The following is a 25,373-nucleotide window of genomic DNA, read 5'->3' as shown; positions in this document are numbered from 1 at the left end:
TAAAAGGCCCCAGCAGATATTTCAAAGCTGTAGGTTATAAAGAGAGCAAATGGTGACCCAAGCACTTCACCCCGCAGTTCTCATACTTTACAGATAGCTCATACTTTCTGCAGCATTGTGATAGCATCTAACACATCAGCACTGGCTGGCAGGCAAATATTCTGTGCCAGCGGCAGTAGGGGGCGGCAGCTGCCCCGAGCACTGTGCTGAGAGCACTCATCTGGGCTCATGGGAAACAGTGATTCCTGACCACAATGTTTGCCACACAAGGGGCAGGGAGCAGCATGTCTGTCAAGCATTTCTGATCCTCTGAGGAGCAGCTGTGTCTCTGCTGCTCACCAGGTGCTCTCCTCACTTGGTGGTAAGGTTGCTTCCTCACACACTTTCAAAAGGAGCTTGCACCCACTGCATGAGGTGGTGTTTTGCCAGATCAGAGGCTCACCTGCTGAGGAGCTGGTGTAAGTGTTCCCAATGTACTGTTGATGCTGTTAGCTTATGAACAGGATGAGTTGTTAGGTCTTATCTGGATGTCATGCTAAAAAGATGTAGAATTGGAGATAATGTCATTAAATCTAGTGAAGACGGAAACTACATAAAAGTAAATATAGTGAAACTGTGTTCTTAGCTTAGAATGAGGCCTACAAATATTAAAGGCATTGTATGTGAAAACTGTACGGAAGAATGCAGTTCTGCCAGATTGTAAATCTGGTTTATCTGTGTCTGTCAGATCTGTGTGATAAGTACGCTTACCTCTTTGGAGTTCAGAAGAGCTTCAGAGATTGGTATCAATGCTCTAGGACACTCTGAACTGTTTGTATGCCTCTCCGCCCCACCGCCCCCATAAATGTCTGTAATGAAAACGGGTAGTCAGATTCATACCGTTGATCTTAGAGGAATACTTACATGGGAATTTTATTTCTTTATATTACCAGTGTAACATCTAAATAGTTGAGACCATATTTAAGCTAATCATCAAGTGTTTAGAGAAGCATCTCTTATTTTCTGTGTTTCATTAGTGCAGGCCACCCTCCCTCTCCCGGCCAGAAGCAAAAAAAAAAAAAAAAGAAGCCAGGTGAGAGTGGACAGGTTCGTTTTAAAGAAAGTTTTCTTCTTCTTTTGTGTTAATGATTGAAGGAGGAGGAAAAAAACCTTTGATTCTTTGCCATTTACTCAGATACTTGAGCTGCTCCACGCCAGACCCAGACAGTCTGGGAATTACTCATGAGTGAAAACTGTGTTTACCTCCATAGAGCTTATGATCTTGTAGAGAACACAAAGGTTAATCAGATGCCCACAAGTCTAATATAAAATTGGGGCTGTGCTATGAAGAAGAGATGTTGTGTAAAGAGAGTGTAAGAAGGATAGCCGAGAGGTTTTGGAGGGTTGCAGAAGGTTGATTGGAATGGTGTCCAAAGTATTAGACAAAGTTTAGTAGGCATATGGTGGTGTTTTGGCAGATCAGGGGCTCACCTGCTGAAGAGTAATGATTCGTGTGCTGCTGTGATACTGAGCAGATTTCAGTGGAGCTTCCAGGCTAAGGTGGACTAGGAAGAAAGGCCTGGTGATGTATTGAAAATCAGCCAGTAGAAACCCTATGGATCACATTTGTCTAATGTGCAACTCTTTGTTGTGGATTTGTCCATCACGAGTCAAGGGCCGACTTGATGGCCGCAAACAGTGTTCCTCTTGGACGCTCCTCAGAAGAAAGGCCGGGTGATCTACTTCTGAAAAAGTAGCTAGTTCTACTCGGACACACATGGGGTCGTCATGAGTTGGAGTTGACTCAACAGCAACTAGTTTTTTAATGTGCCTCTTACCTTAACTGAGAATGGCTTCATATGGAATAAGTTGTCTTTATTTAAAGATCTAGCTCCTTTTGATTAAGATATTATGAAGGGAGAGTTGAGAAAGAAAATAAATTTTACTCTAAAAATCTGATTTTAAACAATAGCCCAGCTGTATATTTTAGGATGGGAGGGTATTTTGGGACTTGTAAACCAAACAAGAATAATTATCAATTTAGTTGGTAGAAGCCTCCCCTTACATCATAGTAAATGATAAAGTTTTAGTATATTATGGGATCAAGAGGGAAAGGAGTGCTCTGGGATCTTAGTGTATAAACAGTGTGATTTCTGTTACCCTCTGTAAAGAGGCAAAACTCTAGTCTTAAAATGCTACTGTCTCAAAAAACAGTAGTCACCTGGCTATTTAAATTAAAATTACATGAGATTAAAATTTCAGTTCCTCAGCACACTAGCCTTATTTCAAGTACTTATTGCCATCATATTGGTGTTGAACAGTGCGGGTAAACATTCCTGTCCTAGCAGAAGGTTCTGCTGGAGAGCACTAGTCTAAAAAAGCAATGCTGTAGGAGTCTGAAGACCCGAGTTCTGACTCTGCCTTCTCCCTGTCAAGGAAGCACATTCCCATTTGATTCTGTTTAGCTAGGAATCCCCCATATTTAAGTTAGGCAGTCTCATAGATAACTTTTACTAAGACTGCTGGCTCACAATAAATAATGCACTTAACTGCAAGAGTTCTCAGGAACCCTTATTATCTCTGGGCACAGGTTCCCAGATAAGGTCAGCAAAATCAGTTGTTATTTACAAGGGCAATGTGGGCTGCCAACAAATACTTTATTTTGTAAAACGTAGGGTTGAAAATAAGGCATGGGTTAGTCTTGGCCTTGAAGCAAGTTTCCAACCATCCATCTAAAATCCTGGCAAGGACCTCCCTTGTTTTGCTTTCACTGTTTGTGTGTTCTTTCACAGTACACTTGACAACAACCTTAAAATTCTTAACCTGGAAGGACTGGTGGCGTCATTGCAAGTGATCTGGAATTTGAACTTTTACGTTTACGTGCAAATATGGAGCTTCATTTTTCTGTGTTGGAATTAAAATTCTTCTTTAGGTCAAGTTGGGTAACAGGGTTGGGTTTCAGACTTCACCTGGAGAGACAGTACTTAATCTTAAAGGGACTTAAATGAGTTGACCAGAAGAAACAAATTCTAATTGTTTTCAGATTCTAATAAAGCCTGTCAACAAGTCGGGGGTAGTGGTGATGATGTACAGGGGTCAAAGGTAATCCAAGGATTTAGAGCTAGTAAAGGAGGACTCCTTAGAAGCTGTGTAGAGGGAAACCAATAACCTGAGACAACTGTTGTGACTGAGACGTCAGCTCCTGAAGAGACGGGAGGATGTAGTAAGTGTTCAGTAGATACTGAGTGAATGGGACTTTCTAATCAAGTCGGTAAAGGGTTTGAATCGTAAAAGTGGGTCTTGGTGAGCCAGATACCGAAAGTGCAAGGGAGTGGTTGCAAAGGGTGCAATATTTACAAAATGTTTGTGTCACAGATCCTCTGAGAAGGGAAATAATAGAAATGAGGTATTTTAACAGGTGCAGTGATGGTGAGAGACAATTAATTCCTGAAAACAAATCCCATCTATTTAGTTCTGCAATTTGTTGTAGATTAGGCTGTCCTGGGTTCACGCTGCCTGAGTATAAACCCAACCCAGTGGAAGGAGGAGCTTCCAAGTCCCTCTTCTTTCCAGATGAAGCAATTAACAAGCACCCCCGCTTCAGGTAAGTATGGTTTTGTGTTTAGATGTGGATGTACCTCACTCAGATCCGTGCCCTCGGAGTGTGTAATATTCCTTTTTGAGCATTTACTGCATTCTGGCTCCTTTCCTAATTAGCCAGAGAAGACAGCAAACATACGTATTCACATCCTCAGCACCCCAGGGCTCCTTGGTAATTGCTTCTTTCATCCAGGCTTGACTTGTCCATTTTCCAAGTCATTCTAAAGCCATTAGCTTGGCTAGTGTCCTGCCCTTTAATGAGCAGATTATTTGTGGTCCTAGTTCTGTATATATCTGTACGGACAAGCTTTCCCTTAGTTATTCCTGCCTTGTTTTTCCATTCTCTGAATCACCACTAGTATCTATAGTATATTCATCCCACTCTATATACGTTGATAATAAGGTAAAATGTGTATATAGCACTAAGTGTAGTGGGTACTCTCTACCTTCTGTTAACTTCTAGGCCTGTTGGTTTGTAGTTTAATGCTTAGGTTTTAAGTTGCTTCAGGGCCCTAACCAGTCTGATCTTGGCTTTGTACCTTGGGTGCTCACTTATCATCCTAAACCTAGGCTCCTGACCTAGGTTACACACCTTGGGACTTCTGGTGTTCACTCCTTTAGTGCATGTGCACACCTGCTATGTGCAAAGTCTTTTTGGAGAGACAGGTTCATAGACAAAGTTCCCAACTTTAAATAATGCAGTGTGTTAAGGGAAGGATAAAGATATTCAGCTGCAAGAAGAGATAGATTATGACAGGTGTCAAAAGATAGTAGTGCCAGACACCCTTCTTGTATGGAGAAAGGGAGGGGTGCCTCTGACTGAGGGGATTTCAGCAGGCTTCATGAGAGAAGTGGTATTTAAGCTGAGTCCAGAGCAGCACTGTCCAATGAAAACATAACGCAAGCCACAGACATAATTTTAAATTTTCTAGTAGCCACGTTAAAAAAGGTAAAATACAGGGGAACTAACTTTCATGTTATATTTTATTTAGCCCAGTATGTCCAAACTATTATTGTTTTAACATGTAATCAATATTGGAAATTTATTCATAGGAAATTTCACTTATTTTTATACTAAGTCTTCAAAATCTAGTGTGTCTTTTACATTTAGAGCACATTTTAATCAGGACCTAACCGTACGTCAAGTGCTTAATGGCTGCAACGTGGCTAGTAGCTCCCAAATTAGACAGCGCAGGTCTAGAGGATAAGTATTAATGCTGCAGGTTGTGAGAACAGAGGAACGAGGCAATGGGGCTCCAGGGATGCTGGGCAGAAGTGAGGGCTGAAGTTTGACTAAAGTCTTTGGAGTTAACATGGGAGGTGTTAGAAACATGGAGTGAAGCCAGACCATGACAGACCCTGGACCGCTGAACTTTGGTAAGTCAGCAGGGTTTGAGCAGGGGAGAGAATGACATTTTCAAGCAAGAGTCAAGGAAGTGGTATTAATGGAATGCCTTCTTTTAAAAACTTGCCTCAGAGTATCTTGATATACATGTATTTTCTGTAGGGTTGTTTTAGAGAATTAGCTTGAGGTCACTGGATTTTATTCTGATTGTATATGATTAAATTTTCCTTTTACATGATGATTCTTAGGTGACCAATTTATGACATTTGGTTATCTATTTTAGTACCCTAACGAGAAATATCCGGCATAGGAGAGGAGAAAAGGTTGTCATCAATGTACCGAGTAAGTCTACAGTGAGGTGGCAGGGGTGGGATAGATCTTGTTGAGCTATTTAATCCTTGACTCTCAATCACTACCTTTTTCTTTTTAAATAATGCAGTATTTAAGGACAAGAATACACCATCTCCATTTATCGAAGCATTTCCTGAGGATGATGAGGCAGCAAGGGCTTCTAAGCCCGATCATATTTACATGGATGCCATGGGATTTGGGATGGGCAATTGCTGTCTTCAGGTATTGTTTCGAATATACAGGGAGACAAAGTGTCCTTATTTGCTTCTTTTTGCAGACTTCTCCTTATACATATATGTTATATACATATGTTTCCTTTTTAAAAAGACACATTTTAATCAGGTTGAAAATGGTAGCTGGTGTGCCTTTCTAAAAATCAACAGAGTTATTTTAATAAATTCATTGGAAGCTATGTCTTGACTGAGGTTTTTACAGAATTTGCATTTCACCAGAAAAGTTTATAGCTGTTAACGTAAAATGTATACTATTCTGTGGTCTCTTTTCTGTTTTCTACATGCAGAATTTTTACTGCCATCCGATGACAGTCTAGCTTTGAGGTTGTAAACATCACTCAAATCTCTCATTATTTCTGGAAATGAGCTCTGATGGACGTACTCCAATAATGTTGGGACCCAGAGGAAGGATTATTTGGACTTTAAACTTTTATATTCATGGAAGGCCATCTAGTGGTATAAAAAAAATAAATATTTAGCAGCCCATGTTTGCCTTGCCTCTGGCCTGAGCTGGGAGAGCACAGAGCCCATCAGACAGGGCACAACCTGTATTCTGGTGTGGGTTCTCTGTCACTCTGTCACTACTCAGGTATTTGGACAACTCCCCTCACTTGTTTTGGCCTCATTTTTCTCATCAGTTAGAAAAAGGGGTTTACATTTATGGTCCCTTCTAAATCTGACCCTAAGCTAATATTTTATTCATTCCTCTTATTAACAGAAGTACTTGTTTTCATCCTTAATTTGATGAAAATCATTTTAAAACAGGTGTAGGAGTTGCACAAAATATACATTTTCATAAAAGTGTTCATGCAAGGTGTCTTAGTTATATAGTGCTGCTATAACAGAAATACCACAAGTGGATGGCTTTAATTTTCTCACAGTTTAGGAGGCTAGGAGTCCAAATTCAGGTTGACAGATCAAGGGGAAGGGTTTCTCTCTCTGTCTGCTCTAGGTAAAGATCCTTGTTATCAATCTTCCCTGATCTAGGAGCTTCTCAGTGCAGGGACTCTGAGTCCAAAGAACATGCTCCAGCCCTGGCTCTTCTTCATTGGTGGTGATGAGGTCCCTCTCCTCTCTGCTTCATTCTTTTTATAAAACTCAAATGCTATAGATTGTGTCCTGCCTAATTAACATAACTGGCTCTGATCCTACCTCATTAACATCATAGAGGTTAGGATTTGCAACATATAGGATAAATAACATCAGATCACAAAATAGAGGACAAACACAATATAGGGAACCGGCCTAGTCAAGTTGACACAAACGCATTTTGGGGGGACACAATCCAATCCGTAACAACCTGTTAAAAAAACCCATTGCTGTTAAGTCGATTCCGACTCCTAGCGACCCTATAGGACAGAGTAGAACAGCCTCATAGGGTTTCCAGGGAGCACATGGTGGATTCAAACTACTGACCTTTTTGGTCAGCAGCCGTAGCTTTTAGCCACTACGCCACCAGAATTTCCATAACACAAGGGTAAATGAAAATGATAAACTTAAAAGGATACTTGGCAAAAAAGAAAACAAAGAACTATTTGTTATTGCCCAAGGAGATTTTTGTTCAGTTTTAATTACCTGGGCTGATTAGAAAGTGTCTTTAGAGGCTTGGAGCAGTACAGAGCCTGGTGTACCAGGTTAGGCCCCACTGGGCCTCTGGCCTGATGGCTTTCGACACAGAGGCCAAGAAACCCAGCACCTCCACCCTCAAACAGCTGCAGCATGTACATGTACCTTCTTGGACAAACACCTTGGTGTTCTATTTACTTTTAAAAGTGTATACACAAAATTCAGTGCTAGAGTCAGGTTTTTCCACACTGAGTGTGTTTAAATAACAGGACCGTGGATGATTTTTTTTCCTGCATTTCATGACTTAGAATAAAAAAAAATACTATCAAATACATGGCTTCCAAACAAACATAGGCCAGTAAGTTTCCTTACAGATGGTCACAAGAGACGTTTTGACTTGACATATCTGCTTTCCTATCTTAATTACAGCTATTTCTAAAGAGAACCATTAAGCCCTAGAACTTAAACAGTGCTTCACTCTAAAATTGTATCAGTGCCCTTTGACAACCGATTGCCTTTTCTTGGTTTAATAGTAAAGCAGAGTGTTCTGCCAGGGAGAGCCCAGCTGCTTTAACAGAGTTCCAGCAGGGTATTCTCTCCTTTGAAATTCTGTATTTATATAAACAAATGTGTCTTAATGGTGGGTATAAACACTTTTATTGTCTGTAGATAAAATTTTCTGTGCAATTTACACTTTGTCACGGACTTAAAGTTTTCCATTTCTTAGCTGTATGTCCAGCACTCCAGTTTTAGTACTCTGTACGGTATCGTTAGCACAGATATTGGAAAATGTGTGCCAAATGAGATGAATTCTACAAATCACCACAGAAATCCCAGCTTTGTGTCTTTTAAATGGGCCTCTAGAAACTGATTATCAGTAAAGCAGAAAAAAATAAGTTTTACAATAATTTTTATTGTTAAGAGAATACTTAAGAGTACAAAGTAAAAAGGTAACCACATTCATATTCTTGACTCTTTTGGGGCTTTTCAGGAATCATTTAGTAAGCAGCAAGTTCATGACATGTTATGATAGGTTTTATTCCCCCTTAAAATCATGTGACTTCAAAACTGCTCTCTAGGAAACTTTTAGGTATTTAGGTTTTTCACATTTGTTTTTCATACTTTTTTTTTTTTTTAATCCCTCATCAGTTTCTTGGTGACACTGCTTCTCCTCTTATATGATGCTCTAAAAGAATACCAGAAGCCAAAATTGTTCATATGTTCATAGCTTTTGAAGGTGTAGAAGCTCTTTTTTTCCCCCTAAGGCCATCATCTGTAGCGATATCCTATTTGATTTAGTATCTTGATCTTGATATCTGTATCAGGCCGGATTCAGAAGAGGACATGAAACCAGGGATATCATTGCTGATGTCTGATGGCTCTTGGCTGAAAGCAGAGAATACCAGAAGGATGTTTACCTGTGTTTTATTGACTGTGCAGAAGTATTCAGCTATGTGGGTCATAACAAATTATGGATAACATTGCAAAGAATGGGAATTCCAGAACACTTAATTATGCTCACGAGGAACCTGTACACAGACCAAGAGGTAGTTGCTCCAACAAAAGAAGGGGAGATTGCATTAACATCAGGAAAGGTATGAATCAGGGTTGTATCTTTTCACTATAGTTATTCAATCCGTATGCTGAGCAAATAATCTGAGAAGCTGGACTATATGAAGAACACGGCATGAGAATTAGAGCAAGACTCGTTAACAATCTGCGATATGCAGATGACACAACCTTGCTTGCTGAAAGTGAAGAGGACTCGAAGCACTTACTGATAAAGATCAAAGACCACAGCCTTCAGTATGAATCACAACTCAACATAAAGAAAATAGAAATCCTCACGACAGGACCAATAAGTGACATCATGATAAACGAAAATTGAAGTTGTCGAGGATTTCATTTTATTTGGATATACAGTCAACACTCACAGAAGCAGCAGTCAGGAAATAAAATGACATATTGCATTGGGAAAATCTTCTGTGAAAGATCTTTTTAAAGTGTTAAAAAGCAAGGATGTCTACCTTGAGGACTAAGGTGCACACCTGACCCAAGCCATAGTATTTTCAGTCAGCTTATATGCATGCGAAAGCTGGACAATGAATAAGGAAGACCAAAGAAGAATTGATGCATTTGAATTATGGTGATGGTGAAGAATATTGAATATACCATGGACTGCCAGAAGAATGAAGAAATCTGTCTTGAAAGAAGTAAAGCCAGAATGCTCCTTAGAAGTGAGGATGGCGAGACTGAAAAAGAAGACCCTCAGCAAGATGGATTGATAAACAGTGGCTGCAACAATGGGATCAAACATACAAGGACTGAGGATGGTGCAGAACCGGGCAGTGTTTGGTTCTGTTATACATAGGTTCACTATGAGTCAGAACCAACTTGACAGCACCTAACAACAACAAACAAATATCAGCTCTAGCGTAAGGAAGCCAGTTATTAAATTTGTATAAAATAACTGTCACTTGACTCTGATTCACCCTTGGGACTGAACTATTGAAGTACAGTTGCCAGTTTCCTTAACATACTACTCTCAAGGTTGGCTTTTCCAAGATTACCCTTTGAATTGTCTAGTGTGTACTAGGCCATCTAAAGGAAGCCAACAAAAAAACTGGCTAGAAAAAATGTTAATCATAGTATCTTTTAAAAAACAAAAATAACATGAGTTACAATACCTAAGAGTAACCATAGAAGGGACCTAAATAAACTAAGAGGTGCGTGTTTAAAATAATACATCACTGGACACTTAGGGAACATTTAGATATTTCTAATCTCACCCCAGGTAGTGCAAGTTAAATGCTTGACTACTAGCTGAAAGGTTGGCAATTCAGACTCACCCATAGGCACGTCCAAAGACAGGCCTGGTGGTCTGCGTCCAAAAGTTCAAGCCTTGAAAACCCTATGAAGCAGTTCTGCTCTGCATACCTGGGGTCATCATGAGCCTGAATCGACTAGACTGCAACTAACAATGACAGTCTCGTTCCATGTAAATTTGGCCTTTAGGATCACAGCTTTTCTAGTATCTTACCACCTTTATAAATACAAAATTTTCCTTTGTCCCCCCGTTCTCTTCTTTAGCACCCTCTTTCCTCCAAGAGGCACCCTGGTGGTGCAGTGGTTAAGAGCTTGGCTGCTAACCAAGAGGTCAGCAGTTCAGATCCACCAACTGCTCCTTGGAAACCCTATGGGGCAGCTCTACACGGTCTGTAGGGTCACTGTGAGTCGGAATTGACTCAGCAGCAACTGGTTTGGGTTTTCCTTCAAGATACCCTTGTTCATTTAATAAATATTTATTAAGCATCAATTAGGTGCCAGACAGTGTTTTGGATACCTCAAAATACGAGCCTGGTGAGACAGATCCCTGCCCTTATGAAGCTTACAATTTAGTGATGGGGTCACAATGAATAAGTTTATAAATACTTGGCTATTTCCATTTCCAAAGGCACTGGCAAAAAACAAGGCTTCAGGAATTGTTGGAATACCAACTGAGATGTTTCATCAAACGGATGCAGCACTAGAAGTGCTCATTCATCTATGCCAAGAAATTTGAAAGACAGCTACCTGGCCAGTCGACTGGAAGAGATCCATATTTAGGCCTATTCCCAAGAAAGGTGATCCAACTGAATGTGGAAATTATCGAACAATATCATTAATATAACATGCAGGCAAAATTTTGCTGAAGATCATTCAAAAGTGGCTGCAGCAGTATATCAACAGAAAATTGCCAGAAATTCAAGCTGGATTCAGAAGAGGACGTGGAACCAAGGATATCATTGCTGATGTCAGATGGATCCTGGCTGAAAGCAGAGAATACCAGAAGGATGTTTACCTGTGTTTTATTGTCTGTGCTAAGGCATTTGACTGTGTGGATCATAACAAATTATGGTTAACATTGCAAAGAATGGGAATTTCAGAACACTTATTCGTGCTCATGAGGAACCTGTACATGGATCGATTGGCAGTCATTCAAACAGAACAAGGGGATACTGCGTGGTTTAAAGTCAGGAAAGGTGTGTCTTTCACCATACCTATTCAGTCTGTATGCTGAGCAAATAATCTAAGAAGCTGGTATATGAAGAAGAATGGGGCATCAGGATTGGAGGAAGACGCATTAACAACCTGTGTTATGCAGATGACACAACCTGGCTTCCTGAAAGTGAAGAGGACTTGAAACACTGATGAAGATCAAAGACCACAGCCTTCTGTATGGATTACACCTCAACATAAAACAAAAATCTTCACAACTGGGCCAACAAGTGACATCATGATAAACAGAAAAGATTGAGTTGTCAAGGATTTCATTTTACTTGCCTCCGTAATCAACACCCATAGAAGCAGTGATCAAGAAATCAAAAGACACGTTGTGTTGGACAAATCTGCTGCAAAAGACCTCTTTAAAGTGTTGAAAAGCAAAGATGTCACCTTGAGGACTTAAGTTGTGCTTGACCAAGCATCATGTTTTCAGTAGCCTCATATGCATGCAAAAGCTGGACGATGAATAAGAATTGACGCCTTTGAATTGTAGTGTTGGCAGAGAATACTGAATATACTGTGGGCTGCCAGAAGAATGAACAAATCTGTCTTGGAAGAAGCACAACCAAAATGCTCCTTAGAAGCGAGGATGACGAGCCTACATCTCACGTACTTTGGACATGTTATCAGGGTGGATCAGTCCCTAGAGAAGGACGTCATGCTTGGTAAAGTAGAGCGTCAGCAAAAAAGAAGACCCTCAGTGAAATGGAGTGGCTGTAACAGTGGGCTCAAGCATAGCAACAATTGTGAGAATGGTGCAGGACCAGGCAGTGTTTCATTCTGTTGTGCATAGGGTTGCTATGAGTCGGACTCGGTGGCACCTAACAACAACATCTCTGTTTCCGCACTTCCCATTTAATCTTTAACCATCCACAAACTGATTTTTGAGTCCCCAGCTCTTTGCCGAAAGTCTTTCCTTTGGTTATCACCTAATTGCCAATCCCTCTCAGTCTTTATCTGTTTTAACCTTAGAAGCTCTTTTCCCTTGATGTCTGTGCCACAGCTGGTAACCATGTTGAATTCATTTCTACTGGCTACTTAAATGCCAGTACATTTTAATTAAAATGTCATGCTGACTTAAGCATTAAAATGGAAATTATAGAAAGATCAGGATATTAAATTTTCTAAATAATTGTTTTTTATAGTTAGTCACAACACTGACATGAAGTGCCATTATAATTCACCAGGTAAACTTGTAAGTCTTCAACATGAGTTGTCTGCTGTTAAAAAGCAGAGTTGAGAGCAATGGATTGGGATTATAACAGTAGACATATTCAACTGTTAATTATTTCAAGTCTTAAAAACCCTGTCTTACATGGACACTAAAACTGTTGTGATTGAATACCAATAAAAGAAGAAATTAAACAGTTCCCAATTTAAAGTTTATATTACAAACATGCGTAACACAAACACGATTTGTGCTCTTGCCCTTCCCCACTCCCCAGAGGTCAGGCTTTTTTTCTTTTTGTTTGTTTCTTCCTTTCTTTTGGGTAATGGTTTTAGAGAATTTGTGCTGATCACTTAGTTTAAATCTCCTCATCTTCAGGATACCATCTATTCTTTAAGTATTTCTTCAGCTCTGATTTTTCTTCTGGGCACCAGTCCTGGAGACACCCAGCCTCTCACAGGACTTTTTTGTCTGTCTGTTCCCTGGTTTCATAAGTCCAACTTGTCATGGCACTTCTTTTTCTCAACCCTCTTCTTTGTGTGTGTCCTAGAACATCCCAGCCAAAACCTGAGTCATCCCCTCACTGTGTATAACCTACTCGTCACTAGTTTGCTGCTTTGACTCCGGATGCCTCTTCCCACCAGCACGCCTCAACTTTTTCCTTCCTTTAGTGTTGTTCCCATCCAAGCTATTCCCCATACTACCACCGGTGAACTTTCTGAAACCCACCATTAGCATCCTCAGATTCCTTTTGTACCAAAATCTGTATAGCCCTTTAGCTAACTGAATTAAAAGTGGGAAGCTATACAAGGCAATAAGTCAGTAGAAAAGGGAAATATTTTGCTGAACTTCACCATATATCTTGTGTCTTATTTTTCCTTCCTGACTTAATCTTGATTAACTTAAATTGGAATAGTTATTTATATTAGTTGTCTGTATATATTGGAACATGATTAAATACCATTTTCTAGCTAGGTTCACCTAAGACAGTTTTTAAACAAGGCCTCCTGTATTAAATGTTACTATTAAGAAAATCACCATACATACCTTTCCCTCCCTTTCTCTTACCATCTTCCTTCTCAGACCTCACTGCATAGGAAGCATGCTCATGACCTTTTTTGTTATTGTTGTTAATAACTTACGATTCTTGAACAGGTGACATTCCAAGCCTGCAGCATATCTGAGGCCAGATACCTTTATGATCAGTTGGCCACAATCTGTCCAATTGTTGTAAGTAAAAATTACATTTTATTTCAAATACTTAGTATAAAATAAACACCACGTGTGCAAAAAATTTGCGATATGCTATTTAAGTTTGGTTAAGACTTCATCAAAAATGAACTAATCTAAGCAGTATGCAGATTCAGAGCTGATGAAGTAAGAGTCTACACCGTGAAAGTTTACCTTTGCCAGTAAAACGTTTGTTAAATGTCTTGTTCAAATTTGACTCCCTATCCCATCCTTCATGTCCTCACATTTATAGAAGATAATCTGGGTGTATCAAATCCGAGCATTTGGGTAGTTTCTTGTGCAGGCTCCAGTAGAAGATGTAATATAGTTCTGTGTGGGTTGCATGAACTCTGATCTTTTTTTGACCAGAAAGATAACTGTGTGGTAGTCACACTTGAACCTGCAGGCACTGACTTTTGTTTGTTTTTAGATGGCTTTGAGTGCTGCGTCTCCTTTTTACCGAGGCTATGTGTCAGACATTGATTGTCGCTGGGGAGTGATTTCTGCATCTGTAGATGATAGAACTCGGGAGGAGAGAGGACTGGAGGTGGGATGATTTCTCCTTACTAGCCTTTTTAAATCCAGCAGGTAAAATGGGGCTGTCATAACTACTTGGAATTTTCAAGTCTCCTCTCCTTTAAATTTTTATCAAGTGGATTAGTCATATACGGGAAGAAGCTCACAGGTTATAAACCTGTTTTTGTTTCAGGCCCTTGGCTTCATAGTGTTTGTTTTGGTGCGAATATATGGGAAATGTGATTTGGTTGGGGTGAGGAGTTATTTCCTATTGCTCGTTGAAAGCTATACTTGTTTTAGCTTCTGTAATTAGTAGTGCCATTTTCCTATATTTTGGAAGTCATCGCTGATGGCTGTTTTTACCAGAAGGCTTTTTTGGTGTTAACTTGACTGCTCTGTATATAACGCCTTTTGCTATAGAAGATGTAACCTATTGTCAAAAATCCTTTTAACCCACGTATGGGGGTTGGTTTTGCGTGATAAGGGTTGGTTAATGCCTCTCATTGTTTGAGTGTTGAAATGTTGCATCTCTTCACCCAAGGTGTGTGTCTGAAACTCCAGTGGAGGTCTTCAAAAATAGATCCTCAGGCACCATCTAGACCTAATAAATAAGTACCTCCAGCAACGGGACCTGGACGTTGATGTTTTAACAGGAGCCCCCATGTTATTTGTTGCCAGCTAGGGCTGTACTATTGCTCTGGGCTTTATGTAATTGTTCATAAGCTGCCAAATGTGCTTTCTAAATAGAAATAAACTTTAAAAGATGAATCATTTTGAGGCTTTGTTTTACATTATAGGTTTATTTTTCCTTTCAACCTTGCCATTATTTTCCTAGTATAATCAGTATCTTATGTTAAGGTTGGACAGCTTTCCATAATTATTATATATAAAAATTTATAGCATTTTAATATAATTATTTGGGGTATTAGTTTATTTCCAGATCACTCTATATGGCATTTATTCTCCCATTTTTTTTTTTTTTTCAATTTTAGCCGCTGAAGAACAATAACTATAGGATCAGTAAATCTCGTTATGATTCAATCGACAGTTACTTATCTGAGTGTGGTGAGAAATACAATGATATCAACTTGACGATAGATAAAGAAATCTATGAACAACTTTTGCAGGAAGGTGAGTATTCATCCCTTCTTTCTAGATTTGATTATATGCCTTTAGTTCTTCAGAGCTCTTTTAAACTTTTTTGCTGACTCCTGGTCTGGTTTCTATTTTTAGTGTGAAGTCTCTAACTTTTCTAATGAGGCTGCTTGTTCCTAAAGTTTCAAGTTCCAAATGCTTGTGAGATCTTCTTGATTTTAGCAAAAGGAACTTACTTTGGAGGTCTGTATCTAGGTCCCCACCAGTGCCCCAGCAGGCATTGTATAAGTAGTGAATAAAACTGTAATGCTTCCCCAGTGTCCATAGGATAACATCCTGGGCAAGGTGAGAATACCAAACAAACCAGCTGTTTCCTAAGCATATAGATACCCCTTCTTCAACTGTCCTGAGCTGTCCTGTTTTCTTACTGGGCCTCTAGAACAGTGGCGCCTCAAGCTTTGAAGTGAGTTTCATGTAATCTGTCTTTGCAGGCATCGACCATCTCCTGGCCCAGCATGTTGCTCATCTCTTTATTAGAGACCCACTGACTCTGTTTGAGGAGAAAATACATCTGGATGATGCCAATGAGTCTGATCATTTTGAGGTATCTCCTCTGTCTTAAATGTATTTCACTTCGTAAACCAAGGCATGATGAATTCGCGGTGGTAGAAATCTCAGATGCCTTTCGTTACTCGGTGTAGTAAATAAGAAAAATTAAAAATTGTTTTAAGGTACCCGTATTTTCTGATTCTTACAAGTTATCTCTCAGATTCTAAATGTTTTTGTTCAGTATTTTCTCTTGTTTGCATAGTGGTGAAAAATCCAAACGTGTGCTGAACAAAATAACTCAATCAGTTAGTGCTGCAGATGTATCACATAATATTTGTTTTCCTAGCAAGAAAATCATAAATTGTACTTTTTTGTTTTTTAAATGAAAGAGTATTTGATAGGGACAGTGAACAGTCGTTCCTAATAAATACCAACCCATCTCAATATTTCCTGAGGTGTGGAAAATTGATTTTATTCTCTGCTTTTTTGTTATAGAATATTCAGTCCACAAATTGGCAGACGATGAGATTTAAGCCCCCTCCTCCAAACTCAGACATCGGATGGAGAGTAGAATTTCGGCCCATGGAGGTAAGATAAGGCATCGGCAGGACTTGACCCAGAAGAACCCTTCCTCTACTCATCACCCTTCTGATACTCTTACCAGAGGCTCTTAAGTTGATTATGAGGAGGTAAAAAACAAGTAAATGCTTGTTAAAAGCAAGTCCAGAAGCTATGTAGGGTTGACTTCTGAGGAGAGATTAAGGGCAGAGAGCTTCCAGACTCTGGGGAATGCCTCATAGATGGCCTGGGAATGACATGAGCTGAGGGCTCTGGGTCAGGGAAGAGCACATCATGTGTGGTTGGTCCATAACTTCTCTGGGCTTCTACCTGCCTAGGTTCAGTTAACAGACTTTGAGAACTCTGCATATGTGGTGTTTGTGGTACTCCTTACCAGAGTGATCCTTTCATACAAGTTGGATTTTCTCATTCCACTATCAAAGGTAAGAATGTGTTTCATTATAGTGATGGATATAGATATCTGTCTTTACTCATTTATGTATAATATTTATTCCAAATATGACTTCATTTAAAATTGCTCACTCTTTAGAACAAAATGCTTCTCCCTCCAGCCTATTCTTTTTTTCCTTTAAGTTAAGCTTATGCTTTAGAAGTTGGTACTACATTGGTGGAGTCTTGGGGTGGGGGTTAGTGCTAATGGTAGATCTTTACTCAGTCCATTGAAAAGAGATTTAGGTTTGAATTTGAAAAACTGCTTATTTCTAGAGGCTTTCTCTTAAAGGTGATCATTAGAGTGAGTCCCACAAATTGACTTCATCTACCCAAAAACCCTGTTGTGATTACAATATTAAAATTACAGGGGTGGGGGGGTCGTAACCGCTAGAATACAGGAAAGGTTTTCCTCAATGGAAATTTGAATTGTTTCCAGAGAATATAAATGACATTGGACTATCAGAAAAACAAATCAAAGTTAATCAACCCCCAGCCCAACAAAGACCAAAAAAGGAACTTTCTGGGGTCATTTTCTCAGCAGAGCCTTGGAAAAACTCCAGGCTAAGGTAGCAAAGCTGTGGGCCCCAGGGCAGTAGGCTGAGTAAGTGGGGGCTTTTGGTTCCTGGGCCAGTGGTCCTCTTGGCACAGAAAGTAGTTGGGAAAAACTATTAGACAGAAGGGTCTTCCCAGAGGGTGGGTCTTAGGGCTTAGGGCCAGAGAAAGGAGAAGTGGAGCAGCCCTGTGACAGCAGACATGGGAGGAAGAATAAACCTGCTTAGCCTAGCATCTGCCCCAGGATACCTTGTTCCCTACTCCCCCATGAGGAGATTTGCCATCCTGTACCTTCCCCACCCACCACCCTGTAGGAGGTCCACCTATCAGCCTGTCCCTGCCTGACTACTCATCACACCCTGGGTAAAGCTAACTCATAAAATTCTGTGGGCCCACATTGCCCTTATGGGAATACCTCGTGGGAGATCAGACCTATCTAAGGGAGAGTCCATGTAAGCTACCAGTCTAAGCCTTTGTTCATAAGTATGATTAGATGTCTGGAAGTCAACAGATTATGAGAATAATTAACAGCCTCAAAGAGAAGGCCTCAGCTGGACCTGCAGAGTAAATTATTTTCAGAAACACTTTCAAGAAACTAGAAAGAATTCTTAAAGAAATTCTAGTTAGTTGCCCTTTAAGAAATTCCAGAGAAAGACCACATCCATAAAATAGACAAGCACTATGTACCCTGGTGTGTAGCCCTGTTAGCATAGTGCTTAAGAACTCAGGCACCTAACCAAAAGGTCGATAGTTTGAATCCACCAGCCGCTCCTTGGAAACCCTGTGGGGCAGTAACACTGTCCTGTAGGGTCAATATGAGTCAGAATCAACTCGATGGCGATGGGTTTGGTTTTGAGTATGTACCCTGATGTGGTGCAGTGGTTAAGAGCTCACCTGCTAACCAAAAGGTCCACATTTTGAATCCACCTGCTGCAACCCTATGGGGCAGTTCTACTCTGTCCTATGGAGTCACTATGAGTCGGAATCAACATGACGGCAGCAGGTTTGGTTTTTTGTTTTTTTATGAACAAAGAGTGTTTGTAGAATAGGAGCTCTTAGAAATGAAGGACTTGGTAGCTGCACTTTTAAAACTGTACTCACCAGCTGATCTACTTCCAAAAAATCAGCCATTGAAAACCCTGTGAAGCACCGTCCTCCTCTGACACACATGTCAACTCAACAGCAAGTAGCATTTTTAATACTCACCAGTAGAGCAGGTGTTGAAGATCAAAGTCAGTGATTTAAGAAACCAAATTGGGATTCTCCCAGAATGGAAAGCAGGATGGCAAAGAAGTGGAAATTATGAAAAAACTGAAGCATGGAGAATTGCTCTTTAGAGAAAGATAGGAAAACTACCAGTAGAATAGAAATAAGATTTCTTCTAAACCACTGGCTAAGAAGGATGGGAAAAGGAACCAAGAAAATTGTCAGTGATAAAAGGGGTGAGGGTGTGGGGGGATTGGTAAGACATATAATCCACAGAACATAAAATGGTAAAAATAAGGTGAGACAAATAGACTGAACTCTCCTTCCTATTAAAAAGCAAAAACAGATTGTATAAGATAGCAACTTGATTGTATGTGTTGTGTATACAAGACATACCTAAAATAAGGACCATGTTCAAAATAAAGAGCTACATAACAATCTTTTTAAAAACAAATACAAGAATGAAAAGAAATATCAGACAAAATAAAATGTGAGGTAGAAACATTAAATGGGACAGAGAAAGAAATTTCATATAGTCTTTCAAGATGTTAGCACCGTGGTTCTTTTTGTACCATAAAAGCACAGCAAAAACTTCTTGGACATGTAAGAAGTGTTTAAAGGCAATGTAGTATGGTGTTTAAGATGTGGCTTTGACGCAAGACCTAAATTCATAAGTCAGTTGTACTACTAATAGCTTTTTAACCTAGGGTGAGTTCCTTAACTATTCACTGCCAAAGTTCCTTTGTGTAGAATGGAGATAAGTGAGTTGGTTTGAGGCCATATGGGATTAATAGAGGTAAATCACTTAGCGTACCTGCCACCTTACTCAGAAACTGACAGGTCCTGTAATCAAAAAATAAGAAAAGGCATGGGGAATTAAATGACATGGTTAATAAGCTTTGTTTTATAGCTGTGGCCAAGCCCCATTATTTGCAAATGTTTGTGTACTTGCTAAAATGTATTCATAACCCCAAAATTAGTACCTGCTGCATTTTCCTGATCATCTGTGAACATGTACGTGTACTGAGCAGCAAAAAATTTCAGCTTCACTGAAGTGCATCTTCCAGCTGAGGTCAAACAAGGCTGGTTTGGTATTCGCTAATTCAGTGTCCATGGGGAGCATTCATGGGGACTTTCTGGAACATAATTAACTGTGAATAATGAGCACAGACTATAAAAAATATATATATATATATATATATATATATCAAATCTCATACCTCAGCATATCTTTTTTAAATGTCCTGAGGAAGATTTATAAAAATTAAGGAAAATCCTCAGTTCTTAAAAGTAGATATCATAATAAGTCACCTTCCCACCAAAATGCAACAAAAAGGTATTGAAGAGAAATTTAACACTTGGGAATTTTTAAAAAATTTTCCAAGTAGGTTTTACATTAAAGACTAAGTCAGAAATGACAGTTACAGACTGTGTAGGAAAGCAAAGGGCATAGGATGTTGGCAAAGCTGTTCTTTAGGGAAAAATCATAGCTTTAAATGTTCTTATTAAAAAAACAGATTGAAAATAAAATGCACTTTCTAAAAGGAATTTATGAAAGAAATTTTGTCAAGGCTAAGAAAAACAAGTATTAGAAATGAAATCAGGTGTTCACAGCCATGGTGGAATTTTAGACTATTATTTGAGTATACTCCTAAAAGTGTCTAGATTATTTTAAAGTATCTTTAAAAAAATAAACAACAACAGTTAATGAGTATGAGGGAAGGCTAAGACCTAAAACCACACATCTCACTTCATCCTGAACCTCTAACTTGTGTCTATTTTATGTATTGAGGTTCCACCTAAGATTTCATTATAGAAAATGGGGAATTACTACCAAAAAAAAAAAATTTAGAAGCTCTACTGTGAGGGTCATAAAAAGGTCACTGGAAAAATGAATTCACAAAGGACGACGAGTTTCTCATTCGGCCAGGCTCATGAATGAGGGCTTTTCCCCAGTCGACATGGCCAGAGAGCCACCATGCAGCCAAACACCAGCTTGGTGACCCTCTGCCCTTGGAGAACCAAGGGCCCTGCCACACCTGTCCACCAACCTTATTCCTCATCTAGCAGCCTATTGACACTATCCCTGTTGTCACCAAAGTGAGGAAGTGAAACCCCAGTGGCATGGTGAGAAGAGCACTGATCTATCAGGAGAACTGGGTTCTAGCCCTGCTGTGGCTCCTTATCCCTGGACCTTTGGTGAGTCACCATGCTGTATAACGGGACACTACCTGCCCTCCGATACCGTACCGTAGTCTTATTGCAAGGTTCAGTCACAAAAGTGCTTTGAAATGTAGATGTTGTACACAAATGTAAGTTTTTGTTGTTTTTTAAAGTAAGCTCTTAGAATTCCTCCAGAGTTATTCAAAGCGTATACTGATTGATGGCTGAGTGACACAGACCCCACACAAAAGTTAAATCTGCCCTTCCAACCAGAAAGCATTGGAGGGGCAAGTAAGTAGAATCCTTAAGGGAGTCCTAAATGTAGGAGAAAGGCACTACAACTTTGGTGTTTGGTCACGAATGTATTGACATAGCTGTGATTGTTTTTCTCCCTTAGGTGGATGAAAACATGAAAGTAGCACAGAAAAGAGATGCTGTCTTGCAGGGAATGTTTTATTTCAGGAAAGACATTTGCAAAGGTATTACATTCTCTTGGATTTCTAGGGTCAGTTTATGCTACAAGCCGCTAAGGCTCCTCTCCCCTCTCCTGCAGCAGGTGGCAACGCTGTGGTGGATGGGTGTGGCAAGGCCCAGAACAGCAGCGAGCTCCCCCCAGAGGAGTACACCTTAATGAGCATAGACACCATCATCAACGGGAAGGTAAGGGATGTCCGGCCACCTCCCGTTCACACCACCTGGCAGGGAATTAATGATGCATCCTGCTTCTTGTAGGAAGGTGTGTTTCCGGGGCTGATCCCAATTCTGAACTCTTACCTTGAAAACATGGAAGTGGATGTGGACACCAGATGTAGTATTCTAAACTACCTAAAGCTCATTAAGAAGAGAGCATCTGGTATGGTATCTTTTTTTTTTTTAAATCTCATGTTGTAGGTGGAATCGCACAATATTCAGTTTATTAAAGTACTCTTTTCAAGTATACCATATTTTACTAATGCACTTCTTTCACATTTTGACATCTCTTTAATTGGATACACCTTACAATCTTTGATAGTCACAGTTTTAGTTAGCGGGGCTTTTTTTTCCTCACTGGTTTATAAAATAGCAGTGCATCTTATAATTGGTGGCATCTTAGATAATGAAATCCAGCATCTGGATAGCCTGTCATTTATGGTCACCTGTGTTCATTGTGGAAACCCTGGTGGCATAGTGGTTAAGTGCTACAGTTGCGAACCAAAGGGTAGGCAGTTCGAATCCACCAGGCGCTCCTTGGAAACTTTACTGGGGGGTTCTACTCTGTCCTATAGGGTCGCTATGAGTTGGAATCAACGCGACGGCACTGGGTTTGGTTTTGGGTTTTTGGTGCTCATTGTATATCACCTTGGGCTTTTTAAAATAGGGTTAAGTAATTTTGTAAGTTAAGTAAGCTGCGGAACTAAGATGTTCTGTTCGTTAGTCCGCTTTCTTCACATAGTGGAATGAACTAAACATGCCCTTTGTGAGTTGTGAGATGACATTTATAGCGTCTAACACAGAACGTGCACAGGGTAACTGCTGTTAATAAAAGTAATTGTAATGAAAATAGCATCTGTATTTCACTTGATGCTTCTTAAACTTTCTGGAGTCACAAAGGATGGCTGTAGACCCATCACTCTCCAAACGGTGTATCTGCCAGTTTCCCTCTTCATTCACTCTACTTGCCTTCTGTAGTCTCTCCATCTGCTTGATCAAGATCACTCTGGGGAACTCAGACTCTATAGCCCTCTGAAGCGGTCTTGCCACACCAGCTCATGTAGTCTGCATTGGAACTCGGCCAAATGGGAGCATGTGTGCTCTTGTACACATGTGTACACATAGGCCAGCTCCTGCCTCTTAAGAGCTGGCAGTGTCGGCTTGTGGTAGCATGTAACCAGGTATCATAGCAACTGGTTGTATGTATTCTAATTGCCTGCCTGCAGCCTAAAATTCTTCCCCAGGAGGAATTCTTTAAACACTGTGAAAGACATGCTGTTCTCAAACCCTGCCATGTGGCTACACTGAAAGGTCATATTGATTTTTGTTTGGAGTTGTGTTTATGCTGGCAACTAAATGTCAGCTTCTTTAAAACAAAACTTCTGTTAACTTATGTGGTCCTATTTTTTTTTTTTTTTTTTTAAGGAGAACTAATGACAGTTGCAAAATGGATGAGGGAGTTTATCGCAAACCATCCTGACTACAAGCAAGACAGTGTCATAACTGATGAAATGAACTATAGCCTTATTTTGAAGTGTAATCAAATTGCAAATGAATTATGTGAATGCCCAGAGTTACTTGGATCTTCATTTAGGAAAGTAAAATATAGCGGAAGTAAACCTGACTCTTCCAACTAGACATTCACAGAAAGAAAAACACATTACTGTGCTGTGGCAATACCATGACTCACTCAGCCCATGGCACGGTGTAAAGACCAAATGATAGAACTGCAGTCTTGCCCAGGCCAGTGGGCCAGAAATTGATTTAGAGGCTTCTTTCAGTAGGTAAATCTAGAGTTTATACAGTGTACATGTACATAGTAAAGTATTTTTATGATTAACAATGTATTTTAATAACACTGTATCTAAAAGCATTGTGAACTGGCTTGTACATTTTTTAAATCTTACTCTAGAGGAACTACTGTCTGAGCAGTTTTGTAAATGTAATGGACTGGTCACTGTACTATACTGGCATTCCAGAGCTTAAAATGTTTACTGTAAATTTTTGTTCTTCTAAAGACCTGCCTGGGACCTGATTCACTGAAATTTACCACTTCACTTGAAAAGCAGTTTCTTGTTAATCTTCCTTTGAGTCATTTTTTTTTTGTTACGTACATAAAATCGTTCAAACCCATTAAAGTGCATCCAGGATAATCTTGGATTTCCAGCACCTTATCCATGATGTTTCTTCTGCAGCGGGAATAGCTAGCCCCTTGGTCGCCCTGCCCCAAGCTTTCACCACTGAGTAACACCCAGTGAACCGATGGCTGTTATAAAAGATACCTTCCTTCTCCTCTTGTTTAAATTTGCTGATTCAGGCATTAAGTCTAAAGACAACTCTGTAGGAGCTGAATTCACATGTATCGATTATTGAAAAAAAGGAGAGAATTGTTTTTCATGCTGTACATTCCAAAAGTATGTTAAAAAAAAAAAAAAAAAGGTGGGGGGCCTCAGCTCTTCTGTTGTGGCCCCTGTTTATTCTGATTGCCACTGTGCACTTCAGTTTGCAAAACAAATGCAGTTGCTGAAGTTCTGTTACTTTTTCCTCAGCTTCCAGTGAGCATATTGACAGGCTTTCTAATAAAAGCCATTAACTTCAAATTTTAGCTGGGGAGTATTCTATGTACTGCTTACTTCCCTATAAAACTCATAAATCATGAAATGCACTAAGTTTTGTGAATCAGGACCCTAAATGTTTAATTGTAAATAATTTTAAGTTTCAAATAATTGTTGTCATAACTTTATGTTGAAGTCTTTTTTTTTTTTTTTTTTTTTACAAATAAGTTAAAACTCTCAATTGCTTCTGAAATAACTGTGTGTTGTAGATTATGCAAACATTTACAGGCATAAATATTTAAACAGTAATGCTGATTTTAAGAAATTGCAATAAAGCTGCTTCAGGTAAACCTGTTTATGTTTAAATTCTAGGGTTTGTGCTATATTTCACAGATGCATTTTGCAGGATTAAAGAATGCCTGTTTTTCATTTGCAATTTGCTTGTGTAAATCAGGTTGTAAAAAAATGAACTAAAATGTTTGTGGTATAAGGAAATAAAAGAATGGAATTAGCATTGTGGAGTCTCTTAAATGTGTATGAATTCTACAGCGAAAAGGATTTAGGAAGGGTATTGGGGTTTTTGTTTTGTTTGGGGTTTGTTTTTAATTAGCCCAGGTATTACATGAAATGATTTCTTCATCACTGTGACCCTCAGGCGTTTTTAGAAAGAAGCATACTAATGTGAAGAACCTCACCTCTTAGTAGTGGGAGTGGGGCCGGTGGTTTTTGAAGTGTGGCTGGAAGGCCATGTGCCACTGGAAGTGAATTCGTTTACTCCACGCTCTTGCTGCATCAGGTCAGGGTGACATGGTGACAGTGGAGTACCATGGGTGCTGTGTGCACACCAGTCTAAGCTGGAGGCACTCAGACTGAGAATCACCAAGTCCTGCAGGGAGCTGGTTTCAAACCAGGTCTTTTGATCCCTGTTCTATACAGACACACACTCTTCATGTAAAGACTGTTCCTCTCCCAGGCAATCCACTTTTCTTGGGGCTCTAGCCGCTTTATCTGAATGATCTTGGGGCGGTGCTTTTTAAACTGCCCTCTGCAGATGAATCCTTTGGGGTCTTACTAAAGGGCACAGTCTGACTCGGGTCTGGTGTTGGCATTTCTAACAAGCTCCCAGGTGATGCAGATGCTGCTGATGTGTGACCCACACTGAGGAACAAGGATTTAGATCACCGTGTCCCTCAGTTATAGTCAGATCAATTTTAAGTCTCAGACTACACTTGCTCTTAATTCTAATGGGATGGGTCTGCATAATCTCTTACTAAAAACCAGATTAAGGGTACCTTCCCCATGGCAGGAGAAAGTAAGCAGCATAACTTCATGAGCTTTACCAACTAAACACAGCTGAGAACTCTGAGTTTTTAGAGCAGAGCTATAAACATTGAAATAAGCACAAAAGGCATTCTCCTTGGAATAGCTGTGCCCAAGCCCAGGCTCTCAGGCCCTCACTTAGCCAACACTTAACCCGCTTCTATCCCAAGGTCTAGTTGCCTGCTCATTAAGGCCGCTGG

At 39.8% G+C, this 25,373-nt stretch overlaps 1 protein-coding gene across 2 annotated transcripts in view; it reads left to right on the top strand.

Moving 5' to 3' along the window:
• GCLC (glutamate-cysteine ligase catalytic subunit) overlaps positions 1–24,367 on the top strand; it is a 51,228-nt gene extending 26,861 nt beyond the window's left edge. The window contains exons 4-16 of one of the 2 annotated variants that reach the window (XM_010587031.3): positions 3,470–3,583; positions 5,208–5,266; positions 5,364–5,497; positions 13,442–13,516; positions 13,947–14,063; positions 15,025–15,163; positions 15,619–15,731; positions 16,172–16,264; positions 16,573–16,677; positions 21,006–21,087; positions 21,162–21,268; positions 21,341–21,461; positions 22,724–24,367. In XM_010587031.3, the coding sequence (XP_010585333.1) occupies positions 3,470–3,583; positions 5,208–5,266; positions 5,364–5,497; positions 13,442–13,516; positions 13,947–14,063; positions 15,025–15,163; positions 15,619–15,731; positions 16,172–16,264; positions 16,573–16,677; positions 21,006–21,087; positions 21,162–21,268; positions 21,341–21,461; positions 22,724–22,935 (1,471 nt within the window). In that variant the 3' untranslated portion in view covers positions 22,936–24,367. The remainder of the gene's footprint in view (positions 1–3,469; positions 3,584–5,207; positions 5,267–5,363; positions 5,498–13,441; positions 13,517–13,946; positions 14,064–15,024; positions 15,164–15,618; positions 15,732–16,171; positions 16,265–16,572; positions 16,678–21,005; positions 21,088–21,161; positions 21,269–21,340; positions 21,462–22,723) is intronic. The other variant, XM_064287455.1, reaches the window with a different exon arrangement.
• The last annotated feature ends 1,006 nt before the right edge of the window (positions 24,368–25,373 follow it).

The sequence above is a fragment of the Loxodonta africana genome, chromosome 1 (genome assembly GCF_030014295.1).
Source record: "Loxodonta africana isolate mLoxAfr1 chromosome 1, mLoxAfr1.hap2, whole genome shotgun sequence".
NCBI lineage: Eukaryota > Metazoa > Chordata > Mammalia > Proboscidea > Elephantidae > Loxodonta > Loxodonta africana.
This window is presented reverse-complemented; position numbering and strand designations above follow the sequence as displayed.